A 26,116-nucleotide genomic window follows, 5' to 3' on the forward strand; every position below is an offset into this window, starting at 1 on the left:
TAAAAAATATGTGTTTTTGCTGCCAATATTCACATGTAACTGGATGTTTACAATGAATCATAACTGATTTGTGAATGAATGGGTTTTATTTATTTTATTTTTTGGGGGTGAACTTTCTCTTTAAACAGATTAGCAAAACTGAATCTGAATCCGATCACGAATCATTCACAGTTCAGTCATGCGCTGAAGACGTTAGAGTCGGTTAGAGACAGGTTTTTTTCAGTATCAGTAAACAATGGCAGATTTTGTAACACAGAAAACACAGTAGTGCTGAATTAAGTGGATATACTTACAATCCATTTAAACCAAATATGTTTGTCATTCTGTTTTTTGACAGTGACGAAGAAGGTATTTTCAACACCTGCTTGTGCGATTGTAGGTAAAAAGACTTCACAGCCTAACAAATATCTCATAACATCACATTTTACAAGGTGAAACTATAATAATATGTCCTAGTTTCTCTAAAGTCTATATATACATCAGCTATAAGTCAAGGCTTAAGTTATGACTGCTGCCAATAAAAGGCCAAGAACTAGACTATTGGAGAGTCATATGCTATAGCAGCATTTTTTGACAGCAGTGTCAAAAGAGCTGAGCATCTGCTCTGGCAAGACCTGTCTCATTACACTGAGTAGCTTTCACAGTGCACATCAGCCTCTCAAGATTTAGGCCTACAGATTTTCATCAACACGAGGAGATGCAGCAACACTTTCTGTCCAGAGGACTGGTGTCAGATCTGACTTAGGAGGTAACAAAACAGTAAACCTGTGGTTTGTTAACCATTTCAAGGAGAGAAATGAGACTACTACCGACCTTTGTTTAACTGAAAGCACATAATGAAGTGTCAGTTGCATCCCTTTTATAAATCCTCTCCTGTGTCCTCATGGGATAAAGTGTCCATCGTATGCGCACTTCAGATTCTGGTCAGAAGTAGTCATCCGGATACTTTTCGCCTACTGTTTTATGAATACTATGAATTCAGACATACTACTCTGTTGGTGTACTGTTTTTTGTATGCTATATAGTAAGAAAGTATTTGATTTTGGACGCAGCTAATGATTCATTCATCTTGCTTCATTACTGAATGAGTGACTTGATGACTCTACCAGCACTCTACTGGCAGTTTTAGTTTAATATTTCAAAGGATCCCTTCGTTTTTATCATCATTGCATATTTCTCTAACTATTTTTTTTTAAAACATTATTAATGTTATAAAGGTATTTTTAAAGGTAAAAAAAACCACTCTAAAAAAGTTTGGGGACCACTGTTTCTCGGCCATGAAGGATCCATCTAATGTATCCTTAATTTCACATGAAACAAAAGACGCATTTGGGACAGTTGGGACAGTTTTCATTGCACTGCTATGACGCCTTCAAAGGATACCGCCTCTGAATTGGAACTCAACTTAAGAGTCTTTTAATAATTTATTCAAACAATTCGTTCAACACAACGATTCCAGAATGAAATACAGCGCTTATTTTTTATTGTGATTTAAATATGGCATAGTCTACTGTGTTTCCCCCCAAAATGTAGTAAAAGCATTTTAACAATATGCTGCTTCGAACACCACATTGTTTTTCAAAGGGTTTTAAGCCCTTTTTTAAACAGAAGCAGTTGACTCAAAAGATGCACAAGAACTTTTCCTTCCCTGTAAGCACATAATTATCATAGCAACTGGATTACAGCTTTTGCTCCGGAGAATATGGCGACCTGGATTAATGACACGTGAAAGCAATCTCCAGACCCTACCGCGTCTAACCCACAAGGGCATGCTCAGCTCTGCACCTAATAAACATCTCATTCCAATGAGGATGCACAGGGCTTGAGCAAGTCTCTCCAGGCTGTAAATCCAACAAATTTAGTTCCTGCAGCCCCATGCATGCTCACAGAGAAACTGCAAGAGCTGAAAGATCTAGCTGAAAGGATCTGTACATGACAACAGAAGCCATCTAACAAGCGCAGTGATGTGTGGAACATACGAGGAGGAACAGGAAGAAGAATTTAAAAGGTGACAAGAAAAAGCGCTTTACTTTCTTTGCGAAAGACGGGTGATGACATCTCTGTATTGATCTGAGCCCATGCAGATGCTGACAGTCCCTAATTGTGTGTCTCTGTGTTGACTATAATGAATAAAATATCATGCAAAGAGTGTTATTGTGCCAAGAGGATGTCATCACTTTCTTCGTGTGAGTAATAATGGCCCATTAGTGCAGCTGCAGGTTACTCATTACTGTGATTGTCTGGGAAATGAGGAGCTTGTGAATCTATTTGTACTCTAATTGTTGAGGTGGAGCAGAAGACCTCGGCTGCTCGGAGGACTGAATATTTGGCCTTCCATAAGAACAATGAGTGATTTTGCTAGGTCTCATTACATTAGCATGAAAACCCTAACCACAAAAACCATGAAAACTTAACACACATTCAGGCGTACTTTTAATATAGATGAGGTGATGTGTTAATAGATAATGTGACCGTTTCATATGCAGAGGACAAATTTAGTTGTCTGGCTATCACCAGACTAAGCTCGACATAAGATTGAACATGGGTCTGGGGAGTCTGCTATGTATTTTCTACTGCACAAGAGGAGTGATAAACGTGCATTATTCAAATGACTCTGTATGCAATTGGATAGTCCTTCAACCAATCAGACCACAAGATCAAAAGACATCAATTCCATATATTATATAGCTATGATCGATCCATCCTTCTTTATCCATCATGTTAAACCCTGCCAGGTGGATAAGCCATGCAGTCTGTGATTGGTTTCCGCAAAAGTGTAACAGCAGTAGAAATTAATGTACGGGTTTCCAGACCAACCTGGTCTCACAGATTTCCATGAAATCAACACGGACCCTTAACTCAAAAATCCTTGGTAGTTTCACGGAATCGCCGAAAATTCCGTGATGGGTTCACGGAAGTGATGCCTATGTAAGTCAATGACAGGCAGCATCCATGGTCCACACACGGATTCCCTGTTCCAACACCTTATATTCGTCAGTTTGATTCAGTCAACATAATTTATTTACATTAATTTTCTTTTTATTCAAACACGTTTTGAACACGTAACTCAATCCCTTCCCTAAACCTACCCATTTGTGCATTATAAAAAACAGGATATAACAGGCAGACACACAGATACTGCAGGCACAATTTATTCAGAAAATACAAATATTCCAAGTGTTCCGAGGCCAAGCGATTGATTTGTGTGAAGAAAATCCCAAAAAAACGGTCAGAAACGTCGAGTCCATCCGGCAAATATTAATACATTTCAAATATTGCCGCCGGAAGAAACGTCAGGTCAGGTTTGACAGCATTGGCTGTCGCGTGACCAATTGCATCATTACGTCAGCTTTGATTGTAAAATGCCATTGGCTCATGTGTCTCGTGACCGATCGCGTCATCATGATGTCGTCTGTATCATTTGAATCATGAGAAATATGAACGAGTGCGTGTGTGTGGAGTGCGATCATCATTTCAACGATTAAAACATTAAGATCAACTACATGAAGATATCGTATGACTTCAGCAGACTTGGAATGCAACATGAATTAATACTTTTCTGGTCCGTTTTTGCAATAAATAACTGTGACTGTACATTTATTTGCCTGTTATGTGTTTTATATTGTTGAGTGGGTAGGTTTAGGGTAGGAGTGGAGTTAGTTACTCCGAAATATAAAAGTAGGCTATAAATATTCATAAAATCATGTCTACTTTTAGTACGTGTGTGGGACCACGGATGCTGCCTGTCATTGACTTACAAAGGCATCACTTCCGTGAACCCATCACGGAATTTTCGGCGATTCCGTGAAACTACCACAGATTTTTGAGTTAAGGGACCGTGTTCATACTCCAGGGTTTCTACTGATACAAAGCCATATGAAGTAACCCTTTAAAGGGTTAGTTCACCCAAAAATGAAATTGATGTAATAAATGACTCGCCCTAATGTTGTTCCACACCCGTAAGACCTCCGTTCATCTTCAGAACACAGTTTAAGATATTTTATATTTTTGTTCCAGAGCATATGCAGTCTATGCACACTTTCCTGTCCATGTCCAGAAAGGGAATTGTAACAAGGTTTGTAGATGGGAAGGAAGGAGGCAGGAACCGGCGAACGTTCATAAACTTTACTTCAAAATAAACAAACAAAACAAAAGTAAAACCGTGGGCAGCCCATCACGGACGACTACCCAAACACACATCAATAAAACGTAAACAAAACTCAACATAAAGTCCAGGCCTGGTCCTCTCTCCTCTTCCGCTACCTTCGCTCCTGCTTTTATGCTCCCGTCCCTTGGCCGCGAGACGAGACCGGTGTGTCACGCAGCTGGTGCTCATTACCACTCGTCACCGGCCCGCTCTCGCGGTCCCTCGCTCCACAGGAATAAAAACATCATCAAACTAGTCCATCTGTGACATCAGTTGGTTAATTAGAATCTCTTGAAGCATCGAAAATACATTTAGGTCCAAAAATAACAAAAACTACGACTTCATTCAGCATTGTCTTCTCTTCCGTGTTCCTCAAAAAAGATTCAAACGACCATGAATCAATGAATCGATCAATGATTCGGATCGCCAATGTCATGTGATTTCAGCAATTTCGATCGCATGTCAAACTGCTGAAATCACGTAACATTGGCGAAGGATGGATCCTCTTCCTTTCATTCTGAATCAACTTCCTCTGTGGCCAATTAATTAAAATACACACTCACATGAATGGAAAGGGAGCCAATTCTAAATTCTTGAAAAACCCTGCAACAAACATCCAGGATACACTTTGATACCATAGACCGTAAAAAAATATGGACGACACAACTTAATTCTCTTCCACTGAAGAAAAGTGAAACTGCCGGAGCTCAGAATATAAGGCTGATGCCTTGTGCAGATTTGGGGCCGAGTCTGCACAGTAGTGACCTCGGGATCGGAGTCTGCACAGTAGAAGTAAGGTTGCGATCACTCGCCCACACTTATGGAAATGTAGAAATTAAAGGTAAAGCTCCAATCTCCTCCCGAAAATCCAGAAAAAAAGCCATCAATCTCAGATGTCAATCATGACGTCACACCCCCCATTTTTAAAGCATTAAATAACTAACTACAACCAAAATTATGAAAAGAATTAACCCTTGAAATGAAATCAGCTTAATAAAAACTGCCTAAAATGACAGAAACCAACTTTGGTTTCAAGAGGTGTAATTTGATTCTTTTGTTTGTCTCATGTCCTTTAGAATACACGGAGGGGCAGGGGTTATGAGCTATACTGGGACCAGCCACCTGGGGGCGATCGGGACGTTTTGGCTTCATTTGTTAAGTGCGGCAGGCTTGTTAGATACTGTTCGAATCAACTGGATTTCCATTTTGGATCTTAAAGCTACACTGTGTGATATTTTTCCCCATCTAGCGGTGAAAAGCTATATGACCATCCAGTGAATAATAGTTTCTGTTCCTCTCAATTCTGATTTCGTTTTAACTCCTACGGTGGCCGATTTAGTCCAAGATTAACATGGAAATCCCCCTCTTCACATTCGACACGGTGCCATCAAGTGTTAAAACGTGAAAGGCGAAGCTTGAATTTACGGTATGTCCCTCTTTGGCTAATGTAGTTTCAAGATGGAGGGGCAACATGGCGACCTCGAACCCCTCCCCCGTATGTATTTTCAATAGCATATTATAAACTTACCAGAATACTTAATTACTTGAAAGAAGTAAATATACATTAATGAGCACATATATTTTTGAAAGAACTAATTGTTTTTAGCTAAGAATAAACAAAAAAAAGTTACCAAGTGTAGCTTTAAGTAAAGTGCCAAAATAGGCCCTCCTTCTGGTCTAAAACTTTGTAAAACGCCTTTTGACCTTTATGCCAGTAAGCAATGACACTATGAAATCAGTGTTGGGCAGAAAAACAGAAAATCGGTTAATGCTTTTGTGTTCCTCATTATGGACTAGCTGTCTTGGTGAGGGTTTTTTTGTGTTGTCTTTTTTATGTTTGTCTTTAACTGCAAACTAAGAGTCTGTTTCTGTAAACATGTGCAGATAGTTTGCGGTGCCTTTAATCTCAGAACCTGTATGCAGTTGGCTTAGTTAATTGCATCTCATTTCACAGATTGCACATTCTGTGACTGCCCAGAAACTCCATTTGGTTATAATGTCAGGGGACTTGGCAAATTTAATTAGTGCTAAAATAAAAAGAGGCAAAGAGAGGTCCTGAAGAGACCCAGAGCTATGAAAGAATAAGAAAGGAAGGTGAAAAGAATGAGTCAGTTTTTTTTTTCATATCAGGGGGCTTTATCATCTGAACAACATCATTTAAATCGATGTTATGCGTTTGGGTATAAAATACGTGCACCCAAATAAAACCCTGTCAGGGTCTGAAATTGATCTTAATTGTGCCGTTATATGGTTGGTCAGTTATCATAAGATTAGCATCTTTAATTAAAAACAACATACCTTTCGCAGCTCATTTTACTTAAGCAATGGGTTGTTTTCCTGAGTGAAATAGGACTGGATTTTACTTACCATGATTGGCTATTGAAAAAAAGCGGCCATTATTTGAAATAAAGGTACGTTCCCAGCATTACGAGATTCTGACTTGCGAATAGCCTTCACATCCTCATAAAACTCGTTTTTACAACTTGAAAACTCTACATTTTGAGAGCTCTGACTTGTACCATGTGACTGCTGTACCACATAACCGCTGCAGATTTACTTTGTCGTTGATAGTGTCGCCATAGAAACGAGTAATTCCGAGTCCAAGGACATGAACAGCTCAGAGTAGAACACCACAATGTCCATTAAATGGACTACTGTTCCTTTATTTTTTTTAATCAAACCAGCTCAGCAAGTTTCTTTAGCTGTTGCTTCTTTGACAGTTTTGACCTGCCCGAGAACACCTTGACCATAAAAGACAATCAATCCAAAATGAGAGACAGAAGAAAAGACTCTCTAACTGAAAAGATTGCATCAACTCTCCCTTCCCATCGACTCTAACAGTGTCTGTTGTTCAGCCCTGACATGGCTGACCTTTCAGGCTCCTATGATGTGCCCGCACTGCTCCGTGCCTGAGAAATCATGCTGCCACATTATAACCCACCATCGACAACATGACAGAACAACTGCATGCTCACAATAAAAAAGTTCACAATCTCTTTGCGCTACTGCACTAATCTGGATGATTAGATTATGGAATACTGTGAGTGAAATAAGTGTGAAGGTGGCATGTAAGCACAGCAACAACAAAAAAACACCACCAAGCACACAGAAATCCATCTTAACTGAAATAAACAGGGCTGGGTATCAGGATGAAATTTTCATACAGTCACCACTTAGCACATGCGGTTCAGAGAGCAAAAGCATCTGTTGTCAGAAGAGATTTATTTGCGTCTCTTGGTGTATCTTTAGAGAAGCAATGCGAAGCAGCATTTTGAAAGCACAGCGAGAGAGAGAGAGAGTCAGCGATGGATTTATGTTTCATTTGGGCATTGCTTCTCTCTCACAAACAGACTGTGAACTCTCAGAATGAGCTGGCTGATTCTGCAAAGATGAATCATATAGCTGTGGTCTTGCAGGTTTAGGGTACGAGAGTGAATTTCTCTTTGGAAAATTAAGGTTTCCCCTTTGAAACTTTTTTAAAGGCAACATGCTTTTTTTCTTCTTCTTCTTTTTTTACAGCTGTTTCTCACATTCAGTATTAAAACATAAACCATATTAGCATAAACCATATAAACAGGCCAAGCAACAAATTAACTTGAACCATTTGTTTGGCAACTGGTTAATGACTGACTGTCAAAAATTAGTTTTTCATGATAACAGAGCAAAACAGATTTGGACACAGCCAGTTTTGTGTGTCAAACATAATTCATAGACTAACGTTAGATCAGCAAGTAGCCAAAGGTGACGACAAAGCTATTTTATATGCCATTTACAAGAGCAGCATTCGCAGGCACTAAAAACACATATGTCTTTTATTCGCAGGCACTTATAAAAGTGAAAGTCTGCATTTTTTCAACATATTAAGCCATCATTATACTTAGTAAACAACTAAAATAACTTTTTAATAGCTTGCTTGTCCGGACTGGCACTGTCAGATTTATAGATGGGAATGCTCGACGGCTCTGCTCGGCTTTATGATACCTCATTTAAAGTTCATTACAGCGCAGCCTCTCCATCATTTAAACGGGAATACGGAATCTGGGAAAGAGAGCTGTGGTCACATAGACTGTACAAAAAAGCATTTCAGGCCTGCCATTTTGTCATATTGACTATCTCTTTGTTGTGCGTTTTAATATGATTACCATAAGCCATGTTGGGTGATAAATTAATAATATCCATGTCACATTAATAATACCACCGAGTGACAGAGGGGCCACAGTCAATGAAACCCCCAATTATAGTGCATTTTCTGACAGGGTAAATATATCTATTTTAAATCGTATGCAAAGTAGATTCATCTTTACAGGCTGAGATGACTAAAATACCTTCTAAAAAGTGATCAAGTCAAAACACTGCATTACAGACAAGAGTAAGGGCATAATAAATGACTGGGGGTTTAGGAAACTGCAAGGGACTTGGATTTAGTAAAGGCACCACAGAATTATGAATGCTCAGATCACTGTATTCTCACAATGGGCTAACCTACAGTATGATTATAACCAATGGAGTGATTGATTGGCTTCTGTGGTTAAAATCATTTCTCATTCAGCTGGTCCAGAATTCCATAGTAACACATCAGTATATGTCAGAGGAAAAATATTACTTTCAAGTTCACCTTTAAGCATTGTTTCAAAGATTCAAAAGTGGTTGGCATGAATTTTGGCTTAGCTTGTATGTAAATAATACAAGCGAACTCAGACCACTTTAAATCAAACCTTACCATGACAAAAAGCATTATTATTTTGCACTATTAACCTAATAATAATAATTGTAGATACCCTTTATATATTTATTAATAAAGTAAACTGAAACCCCATCACAAAATGGACAAAAATAGGATCTGAGTCTTCCTTTTTAAGGCCAGAGACATTGGAGCGCAAATAAAGCTGGGTTCACTTTTAGGAGGGCTCTCAAAACTGAAAACTCCCTTAAACTACAATGCTCAAAGGCTTAAATAGCATAAAAGTGAAGAAATTCAGGTAACACTTTAGTATGGGGAACACATATTCACTATTAACTATGACTTTTGCCTCCATAAACTCCTAATTTACTGCTTATTAATATTATGTAGTTTTTGTAGCATTTAAATGTAGGTATTGGTTATGATAAAGGCATTTAGAATAAGGTCATGCAGAATTAATATGTGCTTTAAAATAAACAGCTAATATCCTATATGGGTGGTTGACATATTTGGCTGAAAAAAAGTTTTTAAAAAAAATCTCAAATGTAAGTCATGGAACTTATTGGGTTATATTCAACCAACTCTTATATTTCCATATATATATGTGGTCTTGTAGATTTTTTTCGGAATTTTACATTTATTCACTAGTTTACTGTCTTAGTTACAAAAATTGTCATATGGTGTGACATGATTGTTATTGTGTATTAAATTAAAAAGGGGTATAATGTGATCATGTAAGTCAATTTATCTTGATGCTTTATCATTTCTATATGAAAGTATAGCATTTCTTATGTGCATATATATTACATTTTGCATTATTTTACTTTATCAACACTCATTAAGATGTTTACTCGTAATCATTCAATATACTTCAAATTAATTTGGGAATACCTCGTTATAAAAGTACCAAAATGCTTGTAACCTTTCCTGGCCCTATTCCCCATCTGTCACATTGATGATTGTATGATTAATAACCAAAAAGCCTTTTTTGTTTTCAAAATTCTGAATGTCACACCAAATGACATGGTGTCACACCATATGAGGAATCACACCAAAATAAACAATCTGAATGCAAAAAAAATGTATTAGCTGCATTTAACAAACAACCAAACTGACAAGTTGTTGTTGTTGATACTTTATTGATCATTTACAGGAAATTACATTGTCACGCTAGCTTCAACTCACAAAAGAACACAGCACCACTCTTAAGTCTTTTACGATCTACAGTATAAAAATGAAAAGGAAATAGTATCTAAAAACTGACATAATAAGATAAGAAATGAGCACTAACAAGTGAATCTTTGTTTCAGCAACAAAAACACTAAATTGTTTAAACAAGTGAATTCACTCTGAACGTTTGAACCTCCTCTTGAAGTTTTTCTCTTGATATCTGTAAATAGACAAATTCAATCATGTGTATACAAGCATTTCAGAAATATCCACTGCAAAAAAATATCAGATTAATATACTTTATTGCATTTACTTTTGCATTCAGGTGTGATTGAGTGAGTCTGCATAAAAATGGGATAGTATAGGGAAGTAAGGATTCACCAAATGGAGTTGGTCTATCGTTATTAAATGTATGAATAATATAGTATCAAAATATGTTAAAATGACGAAATATTCAATAAACTTAAATATTAGCTATAAAATATGTTTCTAAGAGCATTATTTATGTATTTAAATACAGTTCATATCATATAGTGTGACAAAATAATCATATGGTGTGACAAGAAAACCTTGTCACACCTTATGATATTGTGTCACCCCATATGAGGTTTTATGTACTTATATTGATATTAAGAAATGTGCTTTTATGCTAACATTCTAATGCCATGCTAACTACAATATGACAATATAGTTTGAAAGGTAATATTGACTGAAAAGTAATTTAATTTAGGCATTTTTGTGTAAAATGCGTCACACCAAAAGACAGCGCAAAAGGGAACTGAAGCAGGAGTGCCGGATATACTTGATTTTTTTTTAAACATGAAGAGAGAAAACTCACCTTGTAGCTTTAAGTGTCCTTCTGAGGTGTTGTTCTTCCTCCTAAAAGAAAAAGGAACCTCCACTCCCCAAAGGTCTCCAAACAATTGCCCATTTAAAAAAAGGAATATGGCGTCACACCATATGATATCCATTTTTGGGACAAAATGTTTTAGTTAAGGGTGGCTTCAAAATATTTTGCCTAAACTTTTAATCAATCAAACTCACAAGTAGACATTTGGGTTATCAATATATGATTGAATAAACATAAAATAAAATAATTTTCTTGTTTTTATTCAAAATCTAAATTTGTGAAATCTGCTTGGGACAGTCACGCCATATGAGCTTTTTCTGGTTTGGCTGAAAATTGTGAAAAAATGAAAGATTAATCCTATAAATGCTCTGTATGTCCATATATAACAGCACTTTCTGAACAATATCATAACAGTTTTTGACATATTTTTTTATAATTTACGTTACTTTGACACATTGGACCAAAAAAAGGTCATGTCATGTCAACCACCCATATACATGCTAGTAAGCAACTAGTTATTGTTAACAACTAGTTAGTTAACTAGTCTGAACCCATAAAGTGTTACTGAAATTCATACTAAAATATATCACTGTTGAAGCCTACACTGTATAATAAAATACTTAGAAAATACTATTTTAGTAAGCTACTACTTGCCATTTCTTTGGAATTTGGAGATTTATTAGCATTTTCTGTGTGAAAATAGTTTCTCACCATTTTTTCAGTGTGTCGGTTAATTTTAATACATTTATAAAACATATATAGGCTATTATCATTATTATTATTATTATTATTATTATTATTATTATTATTATTATTATTATCAGAAGTAGTATTAATGAGATCTGAGCCTTTTTTCCTAAGAGAGTGCAAACTATTTTGGTCTAAAGAGGTCTGTCTGAGTGGATTCAAGTGTGAAAACCCCCTCAGGCTACACGTTACACTTCATCATTACCTTCATTAGAAGCAACAGAGCGGCAAATGAATTCTCCGAATTATTTTATGAGAGAGAGGGAGGCGCGTTACCTCTTGCGCTTTGGAGACTGCCTTTTGTCCATAATCACGGGCACGCAGTTGGTCAGTTCTGTCCAGTCTGCGTGCAAACCACAACTCCAGCCCGTGGAGAACCTCGAGAAGAGCCAGGACTCCTGCTTACCGGGCCGGTGGCACGTGCATTTCTTCTGTCCCGCTTTACAGTCGCACGGCTGCTCCAAGTGAATATTCCTGACCAGGTGCCTGCCAAAGGTGGTTCCTCCTGTCTTCTGAATGTGCAGGAACACAATCACATCATCTCCCCTGATGTTGAAATCGACATCGCGTGTCAGATCGCGCTCTGTGAAGTTGAATTTGGACGCACATTTAGATGAGCTGTCATCCTCCGGGTCCTGCTCCCGGTACAGGTCATCGGTGGTCGGGTCTGGAGTGGGCAGGGCACCGGTGCTCACGAGTTTGTCTCCTGTCCTGAAATGGCAAGCCTGACCGCCTGCCGGGCAAATATACTGGTACCCAATCATAACAAAAAGAATGGCTAAAATTGGGACGAAAATCCATTTGTTGGGTTTATCATTCATTTTAACACGAGGACATTTTTCATGCAGTTAGTGTGAATCATGATCTCCTCTCCTGGTCTTCTTCCAGGACGTTCGCGCGGGGTCCAGCCCAAAAGCCCCATGCCACATGTTGATATGGTAAAAAGATGCGCGAAAGTGTGACATCCAAGTCCTCACATCAAACTTGCTCTCTCTCACGCACAAAGTTGCAAAGATAGTGTAAATCATCAAACACCATAACCAAATGCTGTTCAAGAACCGAACATCGCGCTAATATAAAGTATAAGATTTAAAGTACGAACGCCCGGTCGCTTTGTGCAGATGAAACGATTCGAAGTGTCTCGTTGGTCTGTTTTATTCAGCGGAATCTCCACGCGCTCGCGATGAGACTGTGCTCTCCATCCGTCCCGCGACGCGCATCAGCGGGATGATGCGAATGATGTCAATGAGACGCGAGCGCTTCGATGAAGAGACGCTTTCGCGCCAGTACAGCGCGAGCTCTTTCGTAGCACGCGAACAATTGCATCTGCACCTGGTCCCACTTCAGTGCTCTGGTATATTCTGCAATATAATGAGAGAATTCACGGTGTGCGTGTTATTATTGTCTCCACAGTTCTCTGTGCTATCCAATCTTTGTGAAATATCACTTTGGGGAAAATACTAAAGTAATGCTATAGCCTATCATAATTTGAAGACAATTTGGTCCTGAAGCATGTAGCCAGCTTTATAATCAACTTTATGGGCTTTTTAATCTACGTTGTCTAAATGTAAATTCTGGAATTTTTATTTTATTTTATGCTGCTCATGTTATGTTGTAGGCTACTGCTGGGCTAGCCTAGTATATTGTCAGCGTTTATTGTTATTTTGTAGAATTTCTTGGTCTTAAAATGACAATGAACTAGCCTACCAAATTATATTTTAGTTTTGTAGGCCTATATTAAGACTTATAGTTAAATTTTTAACAAGCTATCATTTAACTGTGCATTGACTCTACATCATCACCTAGGCTTCTGTAAAAAATCCTTCATGCAGCATATTTATTTCACATTTATTTCACTTTTTTTCCTGCAAACTTACTATGGGCATGTGTTTTATAGTCTTATGTTCTTTCTTTTTTTATGATTAATTAATAAACCAAAGCTGCATAAAGAAAAAGTAAATTTGCCCGAGTAAGTTAAACCCACATTTAGAAATGTGGGTTAACCTACTCGGGCAAATTCACTTTTTTATATGCAGCGCCCTCTTTGGTTTATTAATAAGAGTGCGAGCTAAATTGTTCTGAAGAAGAAAGATATTTTTTTGCCAAGTATGTTTGCACACACAAGGAATTTACTTTGGTGAAAGAAGACAACAGTACACAGATGGTACAAATAAAAAAATAAAGAGATGCATCATGTGAATAACCAAGACACACATAGCAGTATGCAATAGGCTATAAGGAAATAAAATGCATGTAATAGGGCCTAGCATATGCAGTAATTTAACATAAAAGCACCGTCTATGTTTTAAAGCAACATTTAAAAAAATGTAATGATGTGATGTAAAGTGCCAGTAATAATCAAATATTAACAACATTAAGTTAGGCCTAACTTTAAAAAAATATATCTAATTGTTGTAGCCAAATAGCCTATGTAATTTATTTTAACAGAAATTAATGAGATGTGAAATCAATGTTTTAGGTTAAATTAATCAAACAGGCAAAAACCACTGTGTTTCATCATCATGAGCTTCACATTCAGGAGACCGTTACTTTCCTACTGCTAGTTGTCCATAAAAATGCCTGAACAACCAAGTCCTGCATACAACTTCTAACATTGATGCTGTAAGATATTTCACTGCTATAATAACTAAGATGAACTTTACTTAAAATATTAGGCCTACAAGTCGCTAAATTGTTGACGCTTTTTTACTCAAGCGGAATTAATGTATCGCTTTTCCATATGTGGAAGAGGGAATTAAAGCTGTAGGACCCCTCAATGGCGGCGTCCTGTGAAACAGACGGGTATACAGCGGCTCAGTGTCTGAGGATTTAGGTGTGTTTTTAAAACATATTCATAGTTTATAACACAGAGGCAGGTCTCGGTTTATTGCGGTTATGTTGTTTTTAGTCTAGAGAGAAATAATAATAATGGTTGAATAGTTTGTGGTATACCGTATGTCTTGTATGTTTTCTCCAATCTTATTGTTTCTTCATTCGTATAAATAACCAATCACAATCATAGTCTTCATTTGATTTGCATAAACTGTATGAAACGGGCAGTGTTGTCTGTGAAAGAATGCAACAATTTTACAGCTAATTGACACATAAAGCTGTAATGTAGCTACGTGGCGTTTTACCTGACAGTTAGATTTCCTGTAACGTTATCTTCTTAAATGAAAAAGTGAGCTAGGAACTTGAATGAAAACAATTAATATAATTTCCCTATTTTTGCTGAAGTGAATATGAATATGATGTGAAGTGAACGTTATAGTAACAAAGTTGGCTGTTAGTTGCCCTCATGACAACTTAAACATATGTATTGACATTTCTAGCTATTTTGAAATGTATCCATCAATCAATCAGTGTAATGAGTCAATGTATCCTAATGTTATTGATTAAAGTTATAATAGTGTTATCTTTAATGTTCTTTTAGCAGTGTCTGATGATGAGGTTGGTCTTTATTGTGCTGGTTTTGCTGAGGTTCCAGCATGTGCACTCAGCACCTAAAGGAGTCGTCGCCAGTCTTAAGGCCAAATGGGCGATGACCCCTCTCCTGCTGGAAACAAGGTGGGCTGGAATCGTAATTATCCTGTAATTCGGTATCTCATTAGCTACCTTTCCTTTTTAAATGGCTCACTGACATCATATATAAAAATAATGTGTTTATTGGACTTTATCAGTATCAAGATTTTAGGTTCAAATTATGTAATGGAAAGTGAATATTTTAGCAGCTTTAAAGGGTTAGTTCTTCCTAAAATTCTGTCATCAATTACTCATCTTAATGTTGTTCCTAACCCATAAGACTGTCGTTCATCTTCGGAACACAAATTAAAGTCCCAGTGAACCGGAAGTTGCAACTGGTTTTATTTTTCATTGCTGTGACGTATTTCCACGTGAAACAGAATATTGAATTGGGGGTAGGGTTTTACTTCAGCGCTCCTCTCCATCTCTTGCTCATAGCAGACTAACGGTTGGAGGAGAGTGGTATGGATATTTAAACCTAAACCGTCAAACTGACCTCATTTGAGAAGGAACCCCATTCCAGACCAGAAGTTACTTTTCAGTTTCTGATTAAAGATTACCAGGGAAAGAAAAAAAAGAAAGAAACAAATAATAATAATCTGTGTATTAACTTGCATGGATTAATTGTTCACCCTAAGACTAGTAATGTTTGCTAACAAAGTAAATTAGGTGAATTTGGATTTCATTAGGACTTATTTTTTATGAAATAGGAGCGCACTCTGACCCCTCTATCAACTTAAATACCACTTTCAAGGCCCAGAAAGGTAAAGACATCATTAAAGTCATCCATGGGACTCCAGTGGTTCAACCTTAATATAATGAAGCGACAAGAATACTTTTTGTGCACAAAAATAACTACTTTATTCAACAATTTCTTCTACCCTGTGTCAGACTCTTACGCTGTTGACGTAGTGTAAATAGCTTAGATGTTGACTTAGATGAAAATGAATTAGAATTTGCTGGCTTAAACATGAAACAGAAGTTGGGATAGTTTTTTTTCCCATATTGGGACGTATATCTGTGCAATGGCTTCTAGAATAAGAGAGGAAAAAGGTAGGGCAGGATTGGGATCTTGTCAATTGGGAACTGACTGGAACGTTGGATGATGGATGGTTGTTGTTTTCTTTTGCTGTGATCTGTGTGTGTGACAAGTTGTCCCACACTCGCTCCAGTAAACACCCTATAAGAGAACAAATGTTGTTGCAATAGTGAGAAGTTATTGTGATAACAGAATACTTGTGCTCATGAATTTACATCATTTTATAATAAATAATGAAACATTACATACATTTTTTATTTCATGCTGACTTTAATAGCCTTAAATTAGATCAACACTGAGCATTTTCTCTTACTATGATGCTTTTAGTATGCATTACTGTGTTCATGTTTCATGTGTCTTAGTTGTTTTGTAAACCTAATTTTGTGCAGCGAATTTATCCGAGAGGATGGTGACGAGAAGTTCTGGCAGTTTGTCGATACTGTAAAGGAGTTAACTGTTTACAAAAATGGAGGTAATGACTGATATTTCCCCTTCTCTGCAATGATTTATAACTGAAGCTGATATGTATGATGGTGTTCCCTTTCAGTCGGTCACGTTCGACGTACGTCAGAACTGAACCGACGAATGGGATCTTACTTTAGAGACCAATCCTACTTCGAGCATCTAACAACGAGCCAATGAAATTTGGCATGCGATCACGCATTCCACGCTCCGCCCCGCAGCGCGGGTATAAATAGGAAGTGGAATGGTAGATCAGCGCTTTCTACTTCGGAGCCGAGCAGTGCTTACTGTTTCCTACGAAGAGTGTCTGACTACGAGTCAAAGAGTGTTGAGTGAGAGAGTCTGCCAGTGCGGGTGATACGGCGCGTCAGTGAGAGACCGTCTGATCAGTGATCAAGCGATCTAAAGGAGCTTGTTGGTTCGCTGAGCGTTTCCCATACAAACTGTTGGTTCGCTGAGCGTTTCCTATACAAACTGTTGGTTCGCTGGGCGTTACACACACACAAATACACATCACTGAGAGCTCACACAGGCTTGCAGAACGAACTGTGTGGAGCCGCGGTCATCTCCCTGAGTGCTTCAGCACACTAAAAGAGCAGCTTTCCATTCACAAAAGAGCAACACGGTTTGACCCTGCGTCTTTTTCAAGATGTCATTCAAACCGTGTATTCCTGGTATGCAACTGTTTCCTGTCCTCTTGATGGCCACGAGCGCATGTGAGATTGCGATCGTGGGTGATTCATGTTCTGGTAAAAGAACATGGTCACGTCGGCGCCTTGTTCGTCTCCCCCTTCTCATAAAGGGCTCGAGTGTTCAGCGCGCCGTGTGCCGTCGAGCGGCCGGCTGACAGCGGTGGTTGTCACGACAACCGGCGCGCGTCAGTCGGCGCTCTAGATGCGCGGTCGAGACTATGAAACCTCAGATGGGGTCGAGTCCCTTCGCCTATCCCCCGATCTAGTTCATTTCTAGTGTTACTGGAAAAGGGCTACTTTGGCTGATAAGCGCTGGTGGCCTGAGGATTACAGTGGGGATTCCCCGCCGGGTAAATCCCCTCGGGCCCCCACTCCTCTATCGCATCAAAAGCATGCTGAGACTCTGTTCGTGGGTGGTACGGATTCTCTCATGAGAACACGACCACGTCAGGGCATTGTTCGCCTTGCCTTCTTCATAGAGGCTTGAGCGCTCAGTGCGCTGTGTGCCGTTGTGACGGCCACGTTCACTGTCTCGCATGCCTGCTGGTAGTTGAAGGTGGAATCGCTGATCCTAAAGAGAAAAAGGGCAGGCGTTTCATTTTTGGCTCTGGCAGAGGACAGATGTCAATTGCTGCATCGGAGAGAGGGAAATATGGAGGGTCAAAAGGGCCAAAAATGAGACAAAAAAAAAAAAAAAAAAGGAAAAAGTATCATTGTTTTCCCTCTCTCACTGCCCTCGGCCCTGCACGCACGAGGGTAGTCCCAGCCCAGGGGTTGTGCAGGAACTGCGTGCGGTGTTGGACCTCGCCCTATGGGCGACGAAAATCACTGCACGCTCCCTGGGTCAGGCGATGTCCACACTAGTGGTCCAGGAATAGGGGGCTAACCTGGCAGATATGCGCGAGAAAAGCCTGTCTGTCGGGCTGGCCTCCTCGGCGGCACCATCGAGAACTTTGCCCAGCAGTTCTTGGTGGCCCAAGAGCAGACGGAGGCGTTGCACCAGGGTGCCGACGACCAGCTGCTCGGTCGTCGGTCGCAGCGCCTCTGCCGGCTCGTCGCCGAGGGCATCCCCTCCTGCGTCCGCCTCCACCCTGCTAGAGCCGAGCAGCAGCCTCCACTGGAGGAGCAGGGTGCCGGACGCGAGGGACGCCCAACCCGTCCAGGGCCCGCTAACCGGCAGGCAAGCGCAAGGGGACGCGGCCCTGAGACGGGCCGGCTAGGGAGAACAGGAGCTGCTCGGGGGAGACGATGTTCGCATCCCTCCCCCACCCCCCCGGAGGAGGACCGGGGGGCCCTGACTGGTTTCGGTTCTGCCACTGGCTCTCCGGAGTCCAGCGGTACCCACATTTTAAGAGCAGTTTCCTCTCTCTCTGGGCCCCAAGGGGGTCAGGTTGGCAGTGTGCGACGCCCACGGGCCTTGTCACTCCTTTCCTACCCTCCTGTCGCCAGGGGGCAGTTGTGTGGGCCTCGAGGACGCCCCCGGGCCTTCTCACCCACACACTTCCTCTCTCGTGAGCACTCAGTCAACACTCCGGGCCGCCCACGGGCCTCCCGGGTCGGGGCTGAGTGCTTCACTTTCCTGCCTCCGGGCAGTGGGCAGCAGAGTGGGCTCAGAGGACGCCCCCGGGCCTTCTCACCCACTCTCTGTCCAAACCAGGAGTGCTCAGGCAACACTTCGGGCCGCCTCCGGGCCTCCCGAGTCGGGCCAGAGTACTCCGCTTCGCTGCCCCACCCCGGGCACGTCTGTGGTGCGGTTGGTCCCGCTTGCACGGTCTCTGGGGGCCTGGCTAGGTCTCCCCGGGCCGTCTTGCTGGCTCATCCGTACCATCAGACTCGGCTACGCGATTCAGTTCGCGCGCCGGCCGCCCAAGTACAGGGGCATCCTCTTCGCCTCCGGGCGAAGCAGCGATGCTCAGGTCTTGAGGTCAGAGATCGAGGTCCTACTGGCGAAGGACGCGATCGAGCCGGTTCCTCCAGCCGATATGAAGACGGGGTTCTACAGCCCCTACTTCATTGTGCCCAAGAAGGGGGTGGGTTACGACCAATCCTGGACCTGCGAGTTCTGAATCGGGCCCTGCACAAGCTCCCGTTCAGGATGTTGACGCAGAAACGCATTTTCCAATGCATCCGTCCCCAGGATTGGTTTGCAGCGATCGACCTGAAGGATGCGTACTTCCGTGTGTCTTTCTCCCTCAACACAGACCGTTCCTACGTTTGGCGTTCGAGGGAAAAGCATATCAGTACAAGGTCCTGCCCTTCGGGCTGTCCCTGTCGCCCCGCGTCTTTACGAAGGTCGCGGAGGCAGCCATTGTTCCGTTCTGAGAACGCGGCGTTCGGATTCTCAACTACCTCGACGATTGGCTGATCCTAGCCCAGTCGAAGGACCAGTTGTGCGAACACAGGGACTTGGTGCTCAGTCACCTCAGCCAGTTGGGCCTTCGGGTCAACCGAGAGAAGAGCAAACTCTGTCCTACACAGAGGATCTTTTATCTCGGTATGGAGCTGGACTCGGTCAACCGGACTGCGCGCCTCTTCGAGGAGCAAGTCCAGTCGGTGTTGAACTGCTTGAATATGTTCAAGAGCAGGACAGCGGTCCCACTGAAATTCTTTCAGAGGCTCCTGGGGCATATGGCATCTGCAGCCGCGGTCACGCCGCTCGGATTGCTTCATATGAGACCGCTTCAACACTGGCTCAATGGCCGAGTCCCGAGGTGGGCGTGGCAGAGCGGTCAGTACCGGGTCCCAGTGACTCCTTACTACCGCCAAACCTTCAGCCCGTGGTCCAACACTTCGTTTCTCCGGGCCGGGGTGCCCCTAGAACAAGTGTCCAGGCATGCTGTGCTATTCACGGATGCCTCCACCACGGGCTGGGGGGCCACGTACAACGGGCATGCAGTTACTGGTCTGTGGACGGGGCCGCAATTGCATTGGCATATCAATTGCCTCGAGTTACTGGCAGTACATCTGGCACTCCGCCGCCTCAAGGAGCCGCTGCGTGGCAAGCATGTACTGGTCCGTACGGACAGCACCACGGCCGTTGCGTACATCAACCGTCAGGGTGGTCTACGCTCCCGTCGTCTGCTCCAACTCGCCCGCCACCTCCTCCTGTGGAGTCAGAAGCAGCTGAGGTCGCTTCGGGCCATTCATGTTCCTGGTGTGCTGAACCAGACAGCCGACGAGCTCTCTCGTCAGCCGACACCTCCGGGAGAGTGGCGACTCCACCCCCAGGCGGTCCAGCTGATATGGGACCAGTTCGGAGCCGCACAGGTCGACCTGTTTGCCTCTCCGGACTCGACCCATTGCCAGTGGTACTATTCCCTGACCGGGGGTACCCTCGGCACAGATGCACTGGCGCACAGCTGGCCCCGGGACCTACGCAAGTATGCGTTTCCCCCAGTGAGCCTTCTTGCACAGACACTGTGCAAGGTCAGGGAGGACGAGGAGCAGGTCTTGTTAGTTGCGCCGTATTGGCCCAACCGGACCTGGTTCCCAGAACTCACACTCCTCGCGACAGCCCCTCCTTGGCCGATTCCCCTGAGGAAGGACCTTCTTTCTCAGGGACGGGGCACACTATGGCACCCGCGTCCAGACCTCTGGAATCTTCATGTCTGGTCCCTGGACGGGACGCGGAGGTTCTAGATGGACTACCACAAGCTGTCGTAGACACCATCGCTTCAGCTAGAGCCCCCTCTACGAGGCGCCTCTATGCTCTGAAGTGGAACCTGTTCGTTGAGTGGTGCGCTTCCCGCCGGGAAGACCCCCGAAGGTGTTCGATCAGTGTCGTGCTTTCCTTCCTGCAAGATGGGTTGGAGAGAAGGCTGTCTCCCTCCACCCTCAAGGTATATGCTGCAGCAATAGCAGCGTACCATGATGTAGTAGAAGGTAAGTCCGTGGGGAAGCACGACCTAATCGTCAGGTTCCTCAGAGGTGCGAGGAGACTAAATCCTCCTCGTCCATCCTCGATACCCTCTTGGGACTTAGCTCTAGTGCTCAGAGCACTTCAGAGCCCTCCCTTCGAGCCTTTGGCGTCTTGTGAGCTGAAAATCTTGTCAATGAAGACAGTGCTCCTGACGGCATTGGCCTCGATCAAGAGGGTAGGGGACCTGCATGCACTTTCGGTCAACGAATCGTGCCTAGAGTTCGGGCCAGGTAACTCTCACGTTGTCCTGAGACCCTGGCCCGGATATGTGCCCAAGGTTCCTACCACTCCCTTCCGCGATCAGGTGGTGAACCTGCAAGCGCTGCCTTCGGAGGAGGCAGACCCAGCCCTGGCTTTGCTGTGTCCGGTCCGCGCTCTTCGCGCTTACGTTGACCGGACCCAAAGCCTTCGGACCTCAGAGCAACTCTTCGTCTGTTACGGAGGCCAGCAGAAGGGAAAGGCTGTCTCCAAGCAGAGGTTAGCCCACTGGATAGTGGATGCTATAGTCTTGGCCTACCAGTCCCAAGACGTGCCTTGCCCGTTCGGTGTAAGAGCTCACTCCACTCGGAGTGTTGCTTCTTCCTGGGCGCTGGCTCAAGGCGCCTCGCTGACAGACATATGTAGAGCTGCGGGCTGGGCGACACCTAACACGTTTGCTAGATTCTATAGCTTACGGGTAGAGCCGGTATCTTCCCGCATCCTCGCCCCCAGTGGCCAGGAGCGCTAAGTGCCCGTTCTAAGTGTCGGCTTGCGAAACGCCACTCCCGCCCTATGGGCCGGATACGTGCGTCTATTGTCTCCAGTTGTGTTCCCCGGGAAACCGGCTAACCCTGTCGAGCTCCTCCGTCACCCCTCCGGTGTCAGACGTTGCGGACCGTCTGACGCCAGGCCTGCACCCGTATGCTTGTGAAACGTGGTTGTAGGCTGGGTTCCATATGTAGCGGTTCCCTCACGGCAACCCCATATGTGTATTCTTCCACGGTATCAGCTACCCTTCGGGCTAGCCCCGTGTCTTTCCCTCCTGGGCGTGTTCTTTCCCCCCTTCAATCAGGCTGGAACCACCCCAGAGACTGCCATATGTTGCACTACCCTGCCAGGTTAGTCCTTATGTGTATTCTGCCACCTCTCCTTCCCTGAAGGACGTGGCCCCGCAGCGTACCCTCTCTCTCAAGTACGAGGTAGGCACGCTTTCCCAGCGTTATCCAATAGTCATTCTGAGTGGGTCTTGCAGAAACAGCAGTGACTGTACTCCCTGCTTGGAGCCCTGACTTCCGTACCATACTAGACGGTGCAGTGCGCTCAAGCAGGACGCTGGAAGGGCCAGCATCCTGGCGTTTTGCATAGGGATCCCATTCGTCGGTTCAGTTCTGACGTACGTCGAACGTGACCGACTGAAAGGGAACGTCTCGGTTACGTATGTAACCCTCGTTCCCTGAAGGAGGGAACGGAGACGTACGTCCCGTCGCCAGATGCTGTGCTTCCGCTGGGAGTCCGGTCACCTTTCGGCTCCTCAGCAGAAAAAGCGCTGATCTACCATTCCACTTCCTATTTATACCCGCGCTGCGGGGCGGAGCGTGGAATGCGTGATCGCATGCCAAATTTCATTGGCTCGTTGTTAGATGCTCGAAGTAGGATTGGTCTCTAAAGTAAGATCCCATTCGTCGGTTCAGTTCTGACGTACGTCTCCGTTCCCTCCTTCAGGGAACGAGGGTTACATACGTAACCGAGACGTTTTGTTGAACTACATGTGGATAGGAAATTATGTAGATATTTTTTCCTATCTCTAGAGTCTGTCCGGTCATATTATAACCTGATCATCAAGAAAGCTGGCCAATTTTTGACAGATCTTCAGATCAACCTGCTGAAACTGTCTCTGTCTCTCAGGACTTACTCACCAGCTGTACATGCTTTCCAACAAGTGAGTTATTTTCTGTATATCATCATAATGATCTCAGACAAATACAACTGTCTGAGAACTGTTTTTTTTAGAGTATAACACCACCAACATGTGTAAATATTTGTTTATTTATTTATTTATATTGGTACATTTTAAATGACTGTCACTATGTGGTTTGCCTGATAGACCATATTGCCATATTGTTAACTCTTTCTTTTCATTCTTTAGATAGCAAGTGATGAACCTCCTCCAGATGGCTGCTCTGCTTTCATAGTTGTCCACGGTCAAAAAACCTGCAGCACCAAGGAAATGAAGAAACTTTTGAAGACAGCAGCTGGCAGGTAATGTTAATCAACAATATATTGTACTCAGATATTTTGTGATAATGTATGCCCATACATGTTTTCATGCCAAATCCAATTGGTTTCTCATAAAAAAAGTTTTAAACACTTCTGTGTGTACCATGCAGGCCAAGACCTTACCTATACAAGTCTGACCACCAATACCCAGGACTCAATGAGACAGACCTGCCTGTAGCTGTTCTTTATGCTGAAATTGGCACCAAGGAGTTTAACACTTTTCATAAGGTTCTGTCAGAGCGGGCACAGGAGGGCAAACTCGTCTATGTGCTACGACACTTTGTGTCTGTGAGTATTAGCAGTGTAGTATCACTTGTATACATGTCTTATTGTCAGCTGTGCAACTGAAAAACTTTATCTTGATTTTTTTTGTATTATATAGTTTATATAGGGACTGCATGATTATAACAAAAAAACATAATTGTCGATTATTCCATTGAAATTGTAATTGCGATTATTACTTATGATTATAACAATTTACTTTGAATGATCTTTTAAATATAGCATAATACCATTGTTTGAAGCAACTGGATGCCATATTTTTTATATGAAAATAAACAAGCTGAAAAAAATCTTTATTTATTGCTTTTCTATAGCAATTAGCCTCAAATGTCAACTATACGTCAGTTTGGTTTCTTCTTTAAATAAAAAACGTGCATGATATTATAATGTTATACTAAAACTAAAATTAAACCATGAAAAAAAAAATCTTAAGATAACTTTTAGAAAGAAAGAAAACACATCTTTAGCAGCACACAGAATAATGAAAGAACAGATTTCTATTTTTTTGTGTTGTTTTTTTGTTCTTTAAATGTAATTGTGACATCCGTAATTGTAATCAGGATCAGAAATTAGATTAATTGTGCAGCCCTAGTTTATATACTAGGCCAATATATATGAATTTATTAAAGTCAATAATAAAGTCAACTCACACACTGATTTCTCGCCACAGGAGCCGAAAAATGAAAGGATGCTGCTGTCTGGATATGGTGTTGAACTGGCAATTAAAAGCACTGAGTACAAAGCTATTGATGACACACAGGTTAAAGGTACAATGTTAAACTGCCTTATGTGTAACAGATAGATTAAGGTATTCAATTACTGAACTCAGTAACAATAACAATAGTCAGTGCTAAAGGGATTGTTCACCCAAAAATAAAAATTCTGCAATTAATTACTTACCCTCATGTCGTTCCAAAGAGCTTTGTTCATTTTTGGTCCAGAAAGGTAGTAAAGACATCGTTAAAATAGTCCATGAGATTACAGTGGTTCAACCTTAATTTTATCAAGCGAGGATAATATTTTTGTCCGCAAAAACCAACAAAAATATCTACTTTATTCAACAATTTCGTTCTAGTCTGTGTCAGACTCCTACGCACTTTCAGTGCAGCGCCTTCTGAGTTATGGCAGCCAATGCTGTTCGTTTGAGCACCACGGCGCATGCGTGTACTGTATTTACAACGGAAACTGCGTTGAAGACTGACAAGGCTAGAACGAAATTGTTGAATAAAGTCATTATTTTTGCGCACAAAATCCTTTTGTTGAACCGCTAGAGTCACCTGGACTATTTTAACAATGTTTTTGCTACCTTTCTGAGTATTGGAAGTGGTAATTCATTGCTGCCTATGGAGGGGTCAGAGAGCTCTCGGATTTCATCAAAAATATCTTAATTTGTGTTCCAAAGATGAACAAAGGTCTTACTGATTTGGAATGACATGAGTAAATAATTACTGACAGAATTTTCATTTCTGGATGAACTAATCCTTTAAAAAATAAGCTTTAAATTATGAGTAGCTTGACAAAGAAAAAAAAGCTAAGAGTAGCTTTTGAACCCAGACAGTTCAAAAGTTTTGGTTCAGTAAGACATTTTTTGGAAGAAATAAATATATTTTTACTCCGCATGGACACATTAATCAAAAGCGACAGTAAAGACTGTTTCATCTTTCTATTTCTTTCTATTCATTAAAATATCCTGAAAAATTCACAAAATATTTAAAAGCAGCACAACTGTTTTCAACATTGAAATTAATAATAAATATTTCTTGTGCACCAAAGCAGCATATTAGAATAATTTCTGATTTGATCAAATTAATGCAGTCTTGATGGACATAAGAAACTGCTTTCAAAAACATTGAAAGAACGTACCAAACTCAAACATTTAAATGGTAGTGCAGCTTCTTGATTAAAAAAATTGTTAGATATAAACAAAAGTAGATAACTATATTGAAACGAATTAATTGAAACTGACGAGACCTGTATTTGTTTGCAGAATCCAAATCAGTCACCACCGATAATGAGGATGAAAGTGATGAAGTCCAAGGATTTCTGTTTGGTAAATTGAAGTAAGCACTATTTTTCTCTCTCTCTCGTACATTTATATCCATAGATCATAATGAATATTGTATTAGGTTGTGCTCACTTTTTTCTAAGTGTACATTATGTGAAACAGTGTCCTCCTTCACCTCCAGAAAGTCTCACCCAGAACTTCAGGAGGAACTTGGTGAGCTGAGGAAGCATCTACTGGAGAGCACCAATGACATGACTCCTCTCAAAGTGTGGGAGCTCCAAGGTGGGCTGGCTTCTGTTATTGATGGTACTCTCTTACAGTGTTCTGGACTCTGCTGCGTCACC

General features: G+C 41.9%; 2 protein-coding genes across 5 annotated transcripts in view; one reads left to right on the forward strand and one right to left on the reverse strand.

The window, feature by feature from the left end:
* Positions 1 to 12,937, reverse strand: part of hs6st3b (heparan sulfate 6-O-sulfotransferase 3b) — a 77,341-nt gene extending 64,404 nt beyond the window's left edge. For both annotated transcript variants that reach the window (XR_010905031.1, XM_067443902.1), the window contains exon 1: positions 11,872 to 12,937. Coding sequence is in view for 1 of the 2 variants with exons in the window: in XM_067443902.1 (XP_067300003.1) it covers positions 11,872 to 12,416 (545 nt within the window). In the remaining variant the exon portion in view is untranslated. The remainder of the gene's footprint in view (positions 1 to 11,871) is intronic.
* A 1,376-nt stretch (positions 12,938 to 14,313) lies between these two features.
* uggt2 (UDP-glucose glycoprotein glucosyltransferase 2) overlaps positions 14,314 to 26,116 on the forward strand; it is a 44,697-nt gene continuing 32,894 nt past the window's right edge. For 2 of the 3 annotated variants that reach the window (XM_067443903.1, XM_067443905.1), the window contains exons 1-9: positions 14,314 to 14,428; positions 15,029 to 15,162; positions 16,546 to 16,628; positions 23,017 to 23,147; positions 23,355 to 23,467; positions 23,596 to 23,773; positions 24,438 to 24,534; positions 25,755 to 25,827; positions 25,954 to 26,054. In XM_067443903.1, coding sequence (XP_067300004.1) covers positions 15,038 to 15,162; positions 16,546 to 16,628; positions 23,017 to 23,147; positions 23,355 to 23,467; positions 23,596 to 23,773; positions 24,438 to 24,534; positions 25,755 to 25,827; positions 25,954 to 26,054 — 901 coding nt within the window. In that variant the 5' untranslated portion in view covers positions 14,314 to 14,428; positions 15,029 to 15,037. The remainder of the gene's footprint in view (positions 14,429 to 15,028; positions 15,163 to 16,545; positions 16,629 to 23,016; positions 23,148 to 23,354; positions 23,468 to 23,595; positions 23,774 to 24,437; positions 24,535 to 25,754; positions 25,828 to 25,953; positions 26,055 to 26,116) is intronic. The other variant, XM_067443904.1, reaches the window with a different exon arrangement.

Source organism: Pseudorasbora parva, chromosome 5, assembly GCF_024679245.1.
Source record: "Pseudorasbora parva isolate DD20220531a chromosome 5, ASM2467924v1, whole genome shotgun sequence".
Classification (NCBI taxonomy): domain Eukaryota; kingdom Metazoa; phylum Chordata; class Actinopteri; order Cypriniformes; family Gobionidae; genus Pseudorasbora; species Pseudorasbora parva.